This window comes from Falco biarmicus, chromosome 9, assembly GCF_023638135.1.
Source record: "Falco biarmicus isolate bFalBia1 chromosome 9, bFalBia1.pri, whole genome shotgun sequence".
NCBI lineage: Eukaryota > Metazoa > Chordata > Aves > Falconiformes > Falconidae > Falco > Falco biarmicus.
The window spans coordinates 18,120,649-18,136,044 of record NC_079296.1 but is presented as its reverse complement, the minus strand read 5'-3'; the positions used below and the strand labels follow the sequence as shown (position 1 = coordinate 18,136,044).

The following is a 15,396-nucleotide window of genomic DNA, read 5'->3' as shown; positions in this document are numbered from 1 at the left end:
TTAGTCATAATGTAAAAAATGAAGTCAATTAGAGTGATCGAATATATATATTTTGTATTAAAATGTAAATTAAATGGAGTACCACAGTATGTTTTCCATCACAATTTGGTAATCCTTAAATCCTGGAGTGGTGAGACCACTGGCTTGCAGGCTTATCAATAGTGTCTCGTTATCTTATATTCCTTCCTTTAGAGATCTCATTCTGTTATTGTTCCTTGTCTTTTGTAATTGTTCTAAATCTGTGGAATCTGGATAGACATTATGCTCTGGCTTTGCACAGTACGTAGCACAGTGGGGGTCCTTATCTATACCTAGAGTTCTTGTGCATGACAGTAATGTAAAAAATGCATAATAATTAATAAATATTGTATAAAATAATAAACACCATAAGAATGTGGAACAAGAGGAAAGTGATTTAAAAAAAACACAGTGAAAGTTAGACTTTTCCTGCATTTCCATCACATTCAACTGACAGAGATTTTTGCACTGAATATCAAATACATTCATTTTTCATAGGACAGCCAAAACCAGGGTAAAAAGCAACAAAAAGAAACTTATAACACTTCAGTACTTGGCAACTATTGCTGCTCTTCAGGCGTTATTTTATGCTCAGCCTCAACAGTATTCACAACACATACAGTTATGCAAAGAATGGAATACATACATTTTGCTATTTTTGCTATTTTAGTATCAAATTACCACAATACTAAGAAACAGAGTAGTCATATTCATAGAGACAGAAAGTATGATAAATCTTGAGGAAAAAAGCTAGAGTCAGTGAACCCTAATAACATTAAAAAAAATAACTGGATGGTTTTTGTTTCTATAATATTAAAATAGAAAAAATAAAAACCAGGGGAAATAAAGAAACTTCTAATAAAGCTACTTACAGAATTGATTTGAATTGGCTAAATATCAGAAAAAAATAGACTTTAGAAAAATAATTTCTAAAAGACATATTAAATTCCAGTTATCCCAAAAGTTTACTTTTCATCCTTTCTAAAAGCAAAAGTCTTGGGTATTTTTTTTAAATGTGAACTATTCTGCTCTTAGGAAAAAACAACCTAAATTAAAAGTAAAGGGAGGTAAGCTCTTCCAAAGGATAAAACCATTAATGTGCTCAGACTGCTTTTAAATCTTATTTTGCTGATCACATCTTCAATGAGTTGCTAATGGATTTCCATTCATTGTGCTCCCAAGACACAGAGTTAAATACTTTTTTGTCCCTAGAACCACCAACAAGACAAAAGTCGTCTGAAACATTTCCATAGAAACCCAAATTATGACCTCATGACACTGTAATAAAGACAAATATGGTTGTGAGGAAGCCTGTTTTAGAAACACCTACACTGAAACTTCCTTTGATCGAACATAGATCTAGAAAGGAAAGCCTCTCATAAGGCAAATGAGAAAAAGCACACACTTGGAAAAAATGAATCTGTTGTATAGACTTCCTTGACGCTTTCTGGCAAATGGGATTAATGCTTAATCAGCCCTTAATTAATGAAAAGACTGAAATGGGGCTGTGGAACAAAAAATACAATCTACTTGAGAAGGACTTTCTGTGACTGAACTTGTCTACTCCGTACACTTACCAAACCACTGGAAAAGCAGCATGCCTAGGTGATCAGATGAGGAAAAGCAAGAAGAATCTGTTTTAAATTAGCTTTGAATTTTATTACAATGGCCATGAAGAGCAGCCAGTCATTTACCTTAAAGAAATTAAGAATTAAATATGGCCTTGGTATACTATAAATAGTATTTTAACTGATGAAGGCAGACCAACAACACAGTAAGGAATCTTTTTATGTGTGATTGTGCTAGCTTGGTAGTCTGCAAAATAAAATTTGTAATTTAGAATAAAAGAATCAGAGGCAGTCAAAACATTTTCATTTATTTTTGCAAATGGTCTCATTGATTTGATCTTAACAGTAAGTGCAACAGAGGGAAATCAATGCATTACCCATAAGCCATATAGTATTTTGAAGATGTTAACCATATACACATTGCTTTGAATGCAAAATGTTATTGTTTTCCTATGTGCTCAGTGAAGCTCGGTGAAGTCAGTGGAAATATTCCCATTGGCAATAAAGAGGTTTTCATGGGCAAGGAGGAAATACCAGAGTCCCTCTTCCTCTGGAGATAACTACAGCTGCCATATGAAAATGCTATTTCAGTGGAAAGAAAGCTAAAAATAAATTCAGGCAAAAATTCTTATGCGGAACTGCTTTCCCTGTTTTTGAGAAAGTCTTCATTTTCTTGCCAAAAGCTAATATTCATGGCAGTGGTTTGGTATTTTTCAGAGTATTTTCAGAGTACTTAATCTTGGAAGTACATTACAGGTACTTTAGAACTGTTCTGGTGGCAACTGTTGGCTGTCACAAACAAATCTATCTGCTGTATTACCAATCAGAAGAGCCTATTCTGTTACTATTATTGTGATATTTCTTCTCAAAGCAGGCTTTTCAGAGTGTGTTTAACGCATAATATGACCTCTAAAAAGCACACAAAAGCCTTTTTAAAAACTGTTTCAGAAGAGGAAAGTAACTCAAGAGACCGTCTTGTTTCATAGTTGATTAACTGTCTCACACAGTTCGGGAGCTATCATGTTAGTAAACACGTGATGAAGAATTAGGTAAGTTAAAGAATCTGATTGGAAGTGCTGATCCATGGACGTGATTTAAGACAGTAAGGGTATAGTATCGTGGATTTATTATTCATATTCCTGTATTAGCAGAAAAAATTAGAACCATCTGAGTTACAGAAACAGGCAAAACAGTTTGTCTTGTCTGCAAAAAAACAGCTTGCAAGAAAATCATCAGGTATAACAGGCAGCCAGCCCGGCTGAATGGGGAGACCTAACTAAGCTCCATTGCAAAAAGGGAGCACATGGAAGGCGTAAGTGGGTATCGACTACCAAGGAGGAATACAGATATATTGCCTGGGCACACAGGGATGAAAACAGGAAGGAAAAAGCACAGCTAAATTAAAAACTAGCAAGGAGTATGAAGGGTAAGAAGAAAGGCTTCTATAGTTACTTTGCCATCAAAAAGATAAGCAAAGAAAACTTAAGCCCACTTCTGAGTGGGGTAGGCAACCCTGTGATGAAGGACACAGAAAAGGTCGAGGCCTTTTTTGCCTCAGATTTTGCTGGGGGATCTGCTTTCGGGCCTCCCATGCCTCTGTGTCTAATAGCAAAGTTGAGGTACGGAAGTCCTACCAGCGATAGAAGACAACAGAGTTAGGGACTGCTTAAACAAGCTGACATACAAAAAGTCCATGAGACCTGATGGGATGCATCCAGAAGTGCTGAGGGAGCTGGCTGATGTCACTGCAAGACTGCTCTTCCTCATCTTTAACATAGCACTTGACAATCCTGTAAGCAACTAGACTGAATATACCTTGAATAAATAAGGCAGCAAACATTATTTCCACTTGTTGGATAGCCAAGTAAGTGATGGTTCAACCTGTCAGTTGAAAGCAAAGCAGCAAATGTCCATACTGCAAAATTTCCGCAAACTGTACCTATGAACTGCTGTCTCTAAGAGCGAAAGAGGAATGAGCCGACTATAATGCTATCATGCAGGCAAATAGGAGTGCTTCAAATATGTCACTGCCAAAGAAGATTTTTCTGATGTTTGTTTGGAAGCTACCAGGAGCATGAAAGCCAAACAAAAAAATGTTCCACAACTTCTTAATCACAGACATTTAGAAATAATTTAGAAATCAAGTTCCTCACACCCCCTACAGTGTCATTTCCAAAACTGGTATCATTCGTCCTAGAAAGAGTTGTGTGTTTGTCTGTCCAGTCAATTGTACTTCCAAGTGTGGAGTGTTATCATAGTACTTTCTGTTAATCAACATTTACCCTTGAAATCAAACTGTGGGTAATCAGGTAATACTGAGAATGAATGACTAATTGTCAGCCTATGCATCTCCTTCCCATTAGCTATTGATAATGAACTGCACGAATGCAAAATTCCTTTCCCAATTATTTTTCCTATGCCAACTAAAGCTGACAGGCTCATAAAAACAGCTGTGAATCCATGGAAAACACATGGAAAATAAACAGAAAAGTACCCAAGGGGAAAAAAAACTTTGATTAAAGGATGAACAAGGGTGAAACAAAGTCTGTCCTTAAAATCCCTGAGTTATTTTAATGGCAACTCTATGCATTGCACTACAACACTGAACTATTTGGGAAATGCATGCAAAATACAGATAATAGTGCAAGTGGCAGTGATAAATATTTAGCAAATGATAGTGCAGGCAGCCCAGTAGTAGAGGAAAGAGATGGGCGCAAAAATAAAGGGTTATGGTTTGACCCTCGAGATGTTCAGTTCCTGGTCTTAAACCAGAAAAGTTCTGAAGCACATGCTCATTTTAAAAGATGTTAATGTCCAGTCAAACATACCTAATTTATACATCAAAAGTCATGCATTCACTCAAATGCTTTTTTAGACTGGACACTTAGCACCTTCCAAAATCAAGCTCTTGCCTGGGTCTGGAATGTTAACATTTAATAAGGAGATTTCTCATTTCTTAATGTCTTTTACTCACATGTTTTGTAGCGTAACTAATATGTATGAAAAATACAGTAATAGAGAAACATCGTATGAGAAAGAAACCGATCTTTTCAAAGAATGGTTTGAAAGTAGGGCTATTCAGTGGCAGGTAGTTTAATAATAATTGGTAAATCTTAGTCTTTGTGAGTCGAGGAGGCTAACCTTCCCAGCAGCCCATCCCTGGGACGTCAGGCGCCCACCGGAGCCGTTCCACCCATCACCGCCCTCCTCAGCTGGAGAGGGGCGAGAAAACACAGCGAAAGGCTCATGGGTCGGGATGGGGGCAGGGAGAGCTTGCTTACCAGGTACTGTCATGGGCAAACAGGCTTGACTTGGGGAAATTAATTTTTTACCAATCCAAATAAGAGTAGGGTAACGAGAAATGAAAACCCAATCTCAGGACACTGCCCCCGCCGGTTGCGGCCCGGCCTCCCCCCGGGCACCCCCTGGGCGGGCAGGGGCCGCGCTCCGCTCAGCGCCGCTGCCGCGCCGGCCGCTCCGGGCAGCTCCTCACACTCGCCCCCGGCCCGGCCCGGCCTCCGCTCCCCGCGGCGCCACAGGCCCTGCCGGGAGCCGCTCCAGCGCGGGCTGCCCGCGGGGCACGGCCCCCGCCCGCACCCCCTGCCCCGGCGGGGAGCTGCTCCCCCGCCGGCTCCGTGGGCCGAGGGGCGCCGCCTGCCCGGCCGGGGGCTGCCCTGCCCCGCGGGTGGGGGGAACCGCTGCTGCGGCGCCGGAGCTCCCCCGGCCCAGCCTCGGGTGCCCGCGGCACCGTCCCTCCCCCGCTCTCGCCCCGCTCCCCGCCGCCGGGGTCCCCGGGCGGGTTGTGCCCCGCTGTGAAACGCGCCCCCGCGGCGCTCGGCTGGGCCGTGGCCAGCGGCGGGCCCGGCTGGGAGCGGCTGCCGGGGGCTCCGCGGGCCGGGGGGAGGCGCCGGCAGCCGCCACCCTGTAGTCCCCCTTGCCATGCAAACCCAACACAAAGGTAGCGCTGTTCAACGGTAGGCAGTTCATTAATAATTGGTAAATCTTTTCCTTTGCCAGTTGCGAAGGCTAACCCCCCAGCAGTCCATCCCTCTCTGTCAGCAGAGGCTTCAGTGCTCCCAGCTAGAGTGTGCCCAAAGGAACTCTAGATTTGGTATGACAAAAGGGAAGCGGAAACCTCTGGCAGGGGAGGGAAATAGCTAAAACGGACCTGCCGCTGACAGAATAGACCTCAGCACCCTCAGCTGCTAGTTCCCATGTCCCAGCTGGAGATTCCCACTGTCCTGTTGTGTGACAAACGCCAAGTCAACCGTTCATGGAGCCACTTGAACTGAGTGGGTGGAGTCCATAGCAGGAGGCAGGACATTTCTTAATGTTCAAACAATCAAACATTGATTGTTTGTTCTTAAAATATTCATCATCTTAGTTAAAGTCTTTATGGGTTTCTCAGATAATTAATACAATGTGTATGTAAAAGTCACATGTTTACATTTACACAATGAAGGAATGGCAGCACTGAATATAATGTTTATTTGCACTGCCCGGAAAACAACGACAAAATATTTCAGGCAGGCAGCTGTGTACAACTGACAGCTAAAGGAGATTCTTCTACCTATGGAGAGTTAACTTCTCAAAAACTGGCCTCACCTCCCATCTTAGCAAATCATGGCCTCAAATAATTCTCAAATTTATTTCTTCACGAAGGTTTTACACATTCCTCTGTGAAAAGGGGAATGTTGCAGCTACTGCCACTAAGACACCTGCTGCCTGTGACTCATCATCTAACTAAACTGCTGTCCCTCTGCCCTGCTTATGGTGCAAGGCAGGGAAGAGGCAAAGGAGAAAAACAAAACTCAAGAATCTCTTTCAGCTGTCAATTGCAAGCTTCCTTGCAGAGACACAAGAGTGACTTCTTTCCAGGAGAAGCTGCAGCAAGGATTTACTGAGCTGAGCATTTGAAAAACCTGAGACTCTTGGTGCTCCTCACCCTTTGCTTTAGGCAGCTAAAACCGACAGACACAGACTTCCACACACCAGGAGCTTTCAGTTACAAACAGAAAATAAGTCCCATTGGAATCACAGCTCTGCTATCTATTCATTTGACATGAAATTTCACAGTTGCCTTCTCCGCCTGGGCTAGGCTTCATTTTATGGCATTATAAATGTATTTAATTTACAAGTGAGAAAACAGCACTATGTTGTTCTGCTAGGAAGCAAGCTGTGGAGCAATCCATCCCTGTGCTGTGTTTCTGTGTACATTTCATATGCCTTTGAAAATACTTGACATTGTCCTTATGGGAAAATTAAGAGGGAATTCAAAAGAGATGTATTTATTGAAATGCTGAGAAGCCATTTAAACCCCTGTCTTTTCCAGTACCTGCAGGAGTGATCTGATTGACTAGCATTCTGCCAGTGGCTTTGACTGTTACATACAAGAATTGGGCAGGACAGCGCTACGCTGGAAGCTGCAGGGCATTCACAATGCACAGCATTTTCAAAATTGGGATCTGTAGCCAAGAAAGAATAGTGCATCGTTTTGCATAGCTGCCTTGGGGAAAATGTTAAGAGACACCAGCATCTGTTATCAAATCAGATAGAGTTCAGTTCCATTCATAGAATTCCTACACTATTTAAGTGTACTTAAAAGAAAAAAACCAACATGAGACCTTATAAGATCAGTCCATATATTTGAAAGAAAAAATAATAAACTTCATTCAAAATTAATACAAAGGCTGCCTAGAGACTTAAAAAAACCCCACCACCCTGATCATTCTTTTAAGAAAGAAGTGTAGATGGAAATAAATAAAAAGATGAGAAAATTGGTTTTCCGGTACTATGTAAAAATACTTACTTGCATGCACCATTGATTTTCAAGATACACTGAGGACCTTTCAACAAACCAAGCAGCCCTCCAAATGGCTGTACGCACGATGGGATGCTTTTTGTTTATGTCCATTTCTACTTCAGTTTTATAGGGAGCAGAACTTCAGTTTCTGTAAACCAACAAAAGCTCTGGAGAAGTGGCTGGTAAGGGTCTGTAGCAGTGGGAGTTTGCTGGTACGCTTCCCAGTGTTTCCTGGAGAGAAGAGAGAGGGTGTAACTAGCCGTGTACCACGGGGTGCTCCTTTCTGTGACAGTACTTAACATCATAACGAGCCCTGTGCTATGGTGTCGAGCTCGCCTTTCCTCACTAGCTGCTATGGTGTATCAATTCCTGCCTGCTTCCACCGATTGTTAGAGTTGTTCCCTTGGGGGATACAGGCTTGGTTGCCACCGCTTCCTCTGCGGCCGCTGGCTAGAACCTCCCGCGGCTCTGCAGCTTGTGCTGCTCGAAGGCTTCCAGGCCCCCAGGGGCCCGGCGCCCCTCCAGGCCCCAGCAACCGGCGAGAGCGGGCCGAGGAGCGCCGGGGCCACCCGGGAGCCAGGCCGGGCTGCCCTCACCCCCGGCGGGAGAGCGGCGAGGCTGGGCAGCGCCGGCGCTGAGGGGACGGTACGCGCCTCTCCCTCAGCCCCAGCCCGTCCCGGCGGTTGTTGCCGGTTTCCCCCGCGGCGGAGGAGAGGGCAGTGTCACCGTTCACCGTCACCACCACCCCCACCTCCCCCCTCACCGCTGCGCCTCAGCCCGGCCCGGTGTCCCCCCCCTTTCCCGGTGCCCCTGCGGGCCCCAGCTGAGGGCAGCGGCCTGAAGGGAGCGCCGGGGGGCGGGCAGCAGCGGGAGCCCCGCCCCTCGCAAGCCCCGCCCACCGCCGCGTTCCTCCTTTAAGCGCGCAGCGAGGCATTGACGGGCAGCGTCACGTGCGGCGGCGGGGCCGGAACCGCGGTTCGTGCCCAGCCGGCCGAGGAAGCGCCCTTGGCCGGGACCCGCTGGGCTCTCTGCGGCAGCGCGCCTGCGCGCCCCCGCGTTCGGCTCGGGAGCGCGCCCCAGCCCGGCCCTCCCACTTTCGGCCCGGCGTGCGCGCGCGGGAGCCGCGCGGCTGCGGAGCGGCGGGAGCGCCCCGCTCACCCACCCTCCCTCCCTCCCTCCCTCCCTCCCGGCGGCGGCACGGAGGGCGGCGGCGTGCGGGGATGGAGCTGTTCCAAGCCAAGGACCACTACATCCTGCAGAGCGGGGAGCGGGCGCTGTGGTGCAGCCGGCGGGACGGCAGCCTGCAGCTGAGAGCCGGTGAGCCCCCGGGGCCGGGGCTGCTGGGGCCGGCGGGGCGCGCCTCCGTGCCCGCTTCCTGTGTGAGGCAAGGCGGGCCGCGACCCACCCGCCCGGGGCGCCCTCGCCGGGGGCCGCTGGCGGGAGGGACCGGTGACAGCGCGCTGAGGGGAAGGGCGGCGGCGCTGCCCCCTGAGGGGACCGCGGCGGGCGGCGGTGCCGAGCCGCGGCTGAGGGTGGGGGGGGGGGCGGCGGCGGCGGTGGTGGTCGGTCCTGCGGACCTCGGCCCTCCGCGGGCGGGACCGGCCGCCTTCCCTTAGCCCCCGCGGGGCGAGCCCGGGCCGCCGCCGTGCCCGGTGCGCGGGGCCAAGCCGCGGGGCGGGAGGTCACCCGTGTCCCGGCGCCGGTGGCCCGGCGGGAGAAGCGCCTCCTGCGGGTTCGTCCGCATCCTTGCGCGGGGTGTTTATCTTTGTGCACGACAGTGGGGCTGCCCGCGCAGCCCGGTAGTCGGTAACGTTGGGAGGCATCTGGTCACCGTGATGGGAGCATCCGTAAATCAGAAGGGCCATCTTGTGTTGGTGCCAGCCTTATGTAAGTGATGCTTGCAAGTGTCTCTGAGTGGTGAGCGCATCTTTGGATAAACGCAGTCCCTGGTCCCCCCTTCCAGGAGGAACTGAACAGGTGTCTATACTTGGGAGATGTTCTCCAGTTCTTCTAGCGGTTATAGGTAGCATAGCTGACAATCGCAGGGGAGGACGATGTGTGTTACTGTCAGGCTGAAGAGACGGCAGTAGGAACAAAACCTGCAGATATACCGAGTTATGTTAATGGAAATTTTGCAGCAGTGCTAATTACAAGACCCTGCTGGAGAGCTTAGTCAGTAAAGGTGCCTGTAAAATGAAATACCATCCCTAGAAATCGGCTTGCTTTGAGTAATACATGTAGCTTAGATGTAAAGGAGTATTGTGTACTTGTGTAGAAGTTAAAAATACTCAGAATAGCTAGATGCTTCACCAAATGTGTGACAGGTTCCACTGGGATCTGTGTTACGCCAAAAAAGCCAGTTAAGCATGCGTATGGCCAGGTTGGCTGAGTACAGTATGCTTCAGCTTTTTTTGACTGACTGGAAGAACTTTCTATGTAAACATCAAATACCATTGTTATCTGTATTTATCCAAAAAACTGTTTTTCATACTGGTCTTTCTTGTGCTATGTTTTCATACTTGAGTCATGTCTTGTCAGTGCAACTTGTTCACATCCTTTAGATAAAATTACAGTCCATCTCAAGTTAATGTGACTTTTGTCCAGCAGCTTTACTTATGGTTCAAAGTCCAGTAACACTTTGATTTATCAATCACCTTATAAAATACTTGATGTTATGTTAGCAAACAATATTGCTAGTCAATGGAATACATGTTTTTTACAGGGAGGGGAAAACCCCAACTATCAGTTTTAGATTTGCGATGGTTATAATAATCTGCCTAGGCATAAAAGCTCTTACTGGACCCAGAGTAATAAAGGCAGACTAGTGAACTGCAGTTCTGGAGATAGCGTTTGAAGGCTTTAATTTTAAAAGCATTCAGTTGCTTGTTTTCATGCAGCCATTGCTGTGATTTTTTTTTTATTTTTTTTTTCTTTTGAAGACCATTAACTTCATGGAGGCTTTGCCAGTGCCCAGCAGTTTATCTGCGTGCTGCTCAGCAGCATTTTGTCCTTAGCCTACCTTTTAAATTTTCAGTCAGTATGCATGTGATCCCTATTGTATGTGACCTACAGATTAATGAAAGGTAATATGACACTGAATTCTCTTAGTCTGCTTCAAACTCTTGATTGTTAGTCATGCTTTCCCATTTCAATGTCTGTAGTTTTGTTTGTCCAACCCTATCTGTGGATCATCTTACTGAAAGTGGGCTCTAGGGCTGTGAAATGAAATACCTTAATATGTTGAAAATAAGCCCAAGAAAGAAACAGTTCTTTTGCAAGAAGTATTTCTTTGATCGGTAGCTCTTGCTTGTATTAAAACAAAGCTGGATATCCTTAAGTTTACAATTTTATTGCATTTGACCATTTATAATCAAGGCCACTGTCCGGATATGAGTAAATGGATTACTGTGTGATGAGTCAGTGCCATATTAAAAAAAGCAAAGTCATAACTTGTGTTTGTTGACATGTTTAGTAGTCTGTCAAAAGGCTATAATGTAACTGTGTCTTTACTTGGTTTTGGAGCCCTTGGTTTTATTCTGCCCCACAGAGGCTGTTCTGAATTAATCTTTATACATTCAGGGGCTGAAATAGATAATATTGGCAAACCTTGCAAAGTACTGCTTTATGTGATGGGTCTGAACCTAAAGAGCTGATGCTAAGGTCTGTAATACTCTCCTCCTTCAGCTGTAAAGGCATGCTCAGAAATCTGCTCATCTTGAAAGCTGGATTTGTGACCTCTTCAAATCATGGAGAGAACAGCTTGAATTAAAAAAGGCAAAAATAACTTGGTAAATATTTGCTGTAAGCAAAGTCTGAGGCTGGCCCTAGTTTAAAGGATGTCTGCCTGTGTTTACAAGATGTTTCTGGTGGTTTTTTTCTCTGAAGTGAAAGCACTAATGAGTCACCTGCAGGAAATCCATGAATCATTTTGGCATCATAGATTTTGTTAGGAATTTAGCTGTCTACAGTATACTTTTTTCCTTAGTGTAGTGAAAAAACATGGGTTGTTCACCTGTGCTTTAAATATTTTACGTCAGATCTTGATTGGAATTTCACTCTTGGTTTACTCTGTTTATGCTCGGCTTGGCTGTTCCTGATTGGTAGTTCTACACAGATCACAAACATTGTTTTATTGATATTGTTAGTATAAGTTATTTATTTATATATGCATGTAGATAGATATATAGGAACGAGCAAAAGTGAAAACGCTGACTTCTTGCAATTTGCTTATCAGCAGAAGAAGGAATGAGACTATGGGGTGAAAACTTATATTACCATTGTATTTGTCAATAATACTTTGGGCAGTAGTGCCATATTGAATAGGATTGGGAATAGTAGTACTAGTAGTAATGCTGGTTCCCACCACCCTGGAGGAAAAAAACCAAAACATGAGATGAAGTGATACATAGACTGGAATTATTATAACATAGCTTTTGGGGACTTCATGCCTGAAGACTCGGTTGCCTTGGGCTGTGAGAGTAAGGTGGTGGTAAGGTGTGCCTTACCTCTGGAGTTGTAACTACAGCCAAACGAGCACTTGTTTGTTTTAAACGCTTTAGGAAATTAGTATTACAGTACTGATTTTCATCTGTTATAAATGGTTGTGAATCAGCAACTAAAGCAATGACTCTTGAATACTTTTAATGAGACATGTTGCCATACTATTTTCAGAGGATCAGGGGACAGATTTCAGGTTGGGTGTCATAGTCTGATGTGTGAAATCTTCTCTGAATCATGAATCGTAAGGCCATCTAATATTCTAACTACGTGCGCATGCCTTACTCCTCAAAGGCATTACAGGAGGCATGTAGGAATTGCATGTCAGAATTCCCAAGCTGTTCCTCATGATTGTAGACTGGAGCAGAAGAGCAGTTCCTTTGTTTGAAGTCCAGTGCCTGTATGTGCTCAAGTGAAAACCTTATGAATAGCGTAAGGAGCAATGCCACTGGTATCAATAGGTTTATCAGTAGGTTTAAGACTACAGAACAGTCCTAAGCATGGTGCTGAGGGATGATGGCCTGAGTGCTGCTAACTCGTGCTACCAAATGAAGTATTTCATACCAAACTGACTTCCTGAATTTCAGCAGTATGTCTTGAAACTGCCTGTCTATTCTGGAAAATGAATTCCTGAGGAGGCAGTTGTAGCTTCAGAAAAATTACCTCCCTATTTCAGGTTACTTCATAAGGAACCTCAAACTGTTTTTTGACACTCTTTAGCTACAGTGGTTGCTGAACTGTTTCTCACCTTTGCCTGCTCATTCTATTCCCTCTTTTCTGTACACTTAGCTGTCAGCACAACATACTTGTGACGTATGTGACAAACCAGATGTCAGAACTGATCCGTATTAGCTGCAACCCAGCAAGAATGTATGCTTAAAAAATCTTGAGCAGTTAGATCACTGTTGTTGCTTGTACCCTCTCACAGAAGAGAGCAGAGATGACTAGGGGAAAGGAGTGGGGTGCTGTATATCCCTTCATCTGACAGAATATTACATAATTAGTCAACTTTGTAGCTTCTGGCTGTGAGGTGAGATCCTCAAATTTCTTTACCAGAGAGAAATTTTCTACTTTCATTAAGATCTACTTTTTAATTCCATCCATGATTCTCTTTACAGAGCATAGTAAACCTAAACCTGAGACTTCAGTGGGTCATAGTATGCTCTATCCTAACCTGGTGAAAATTAAATAAATGTTGAAGTGAGATGTTCCTTTGGTTTCTTGATGCGTCTTAGTAGCAGATGACTATATGAATTGAATGTAACAAGAGTGTTCCTGGTCCCCCCCTTTTTTTTTCTTCCCCTTTTCCTTATATCAAGACATCTGGAAATGGCAAACTTATCCCAGCTCAAATGCATAGGTGACTTGGATTACTGCTCACACTGAAAACATTTCAGGTTTGAAATAAATACATGAAAAACCTCTTAAGTTTGATATGCTGTTGCTCCTGGACATTCCCTCCCCCCCCCTCCCCCCCTCCGATTAAAGTGGATCTGTAATTCAGGTGGATTTTTGTGGTTTATATTTTGCTGCAGAGGTCAGACATGTCTTTGGGCTAGTATTAACTAAATAATGAATAGGCAATGGCACAGTAACTGCAACTGAAATACTTAGAACAGAAGGCACTGACAGGTAGCAGCCTTTAAACTAAGAAGGGTTTGCATCTGTATCAATGTCTTGTGGTTTTTTGATCTGTGAATACTGTTGTTCTTACTAGGTTCTTTCACAGTTTAACAGTGCGGGTGATATTTCAGTTGTATGTGTAAAGAAACTTTAGCATTTTAAGTGACTTAAGTTTTCAACTGAACTGTAGGAAAAGGTGACCATTTGTGTTCTTATGCCACTTATGTTCTTTCAAAACAACTGTTGTTGATTGGAATGTGATTTTTTTTTTAAAAAATATTTTAATGGTCTTTAATTGATACTATTAAGCATACAGAAGAGACCTTATGTTGCTGAAGTTACACCACAGAAAGAATGGTTAATGCTGTAGTTTAAGCTGGAGGGTGTAAATTTAAGACCAGACAGCGTTGGGTAACTTTAGGAAGTGATGTGGTGGGCAGTGGGCTGCTTGCTGGTAACAAAAGAGTGAGGCTGAAAACAAGAGAATGTTTTCTCTTGGTTCGCTTCCAAACTGCTGTGCTGTATGGGAGGTCCACCAGGAGCCCTGAGATGTCAAAGGACTTTACAGTAACTTCCACTAAATACTTCCCTCAAACTGTGAGACTTCTCAGATGGTTTGGAATTTTCTTTTAGAAGCAAGTTCTTCAGTGCAATATCAAACAGGTCTTAATTTGTAGCTTTATTAAATAGTGAATTTGTGTTTCAGAAAACCATTATGCTAGGGTTGTGTATTAAGACTCAAGGCTCACAGTTTGGCAGACTGTACTTTTTTCCCCTCAGATGTCTCAAAGATTTGTGACTAGTGACAAGAGGGGTTTTTTTTGTCAGTGTTCAGAGGCTTCATGATTCATGTTATAAAGAACGTGAATTTTTAATATACGTAGAGGTTTTGAGAGAAAAAGATACAAATTGGGTAATTCAAAATTTGCTTCTCATCAAGTGTTAAACTCCTTAAAATCGCATTTATAGTAGTTCATCAACTGTTCTGGATTTGTTATAAAAGTGTGTATGGTTACTCTAATTAAGAAATTCACATGCACAACTAAATCTGTATTTCTTGAAAACCCGCTCTCCTATTTATTAAACAACAACAACAACCTTTTCCCAGTTTATCTTCAGTTGTGGTTTAGCCATATCACTTATTCTTACAAGAATCATTTGCAGAAAACTTACCCAGGAGACAATACTTGTTGTAAGATAGAACATGAAAACAGTCCATTGAGGAGGGATGTTCCTATGGGTATTTGCAGGTTTCTTGTTCTCCCTCTGCTTAAACCTTTTGTGAAGTGCTCGGATTCCTGTCTGTGGAGTTAAGGCTTCCAGCTGATAGTCATCACTTCTATCAGCTGATCATATTCTAATTATATCCTTCTTTGTCAAAATCATTGCATTTCACAGGTCTTCATAGGAAGCTAGTAGGAATGGAGTGTCAAGAAGAGAAGAAGTTGTTGGGCAGATTTCTAGGGAAGGAATTTGGAAATAGTGCAAAACCCTTTTTTTATGAAAGCTTTGCTTTAGTAAACAGGAACATTGATACTCAATGATCGGTTTTATATTCTTGTTCCAAACATCTGTAATTCCTCCCCCAATAAAACATGAGAGAGGTTGTTTGTGTGTGTTTGTTTTTTTTTTCCCCTGAAAGCTGAATTGAAATTAATTGAGTTCCATTTGAACACTTAGGTTTTCCTTATAAGGGAGAAATCTTACTTGAATGGAAGCCCTGAAACAGTGTTCATTGTGTCTTTGAAAAACTGAAAACAAGGCATTTTGAGTGTGAAAACTTATGGTCTATTTTGAGTACTGTAGTTAAGTCTTTATTTCTGATAAAATGTTAGGGATCGTAAGCAAGATCATACTGAGATGCTGAAATAAATGGTATAAAGTGCC

At 43.8% G+C, this 15,396-nt stretch overlaps 1 protein-coding gene across 1 annotated transcript in view; it reads left to right on the top strand.

The window, feature by feature from the left end:
* The first annotated feature begins 8,355 nt into the window (after positions 1–8,355).
* INPP5F (inositol polyphosphate-5-phosphatase F) overlaps positions 8,356–15,396 on the top strand; it is a 45,767-nt gene continuing 38,726 nt past the window's right edge. Inside the window, exon 1 of the mRNA XM_056351627.1 lies at positions 8,356–8,706. Within this exon, the coding sequence (XP_056207602.1) occupies positions 8,610–8,706 (97 nt within the window). The 5' untranslated portion in view covers positions 8,356–8,609. The remainder of the gene's footprint in view (positions 8,707–15,396) is intronic.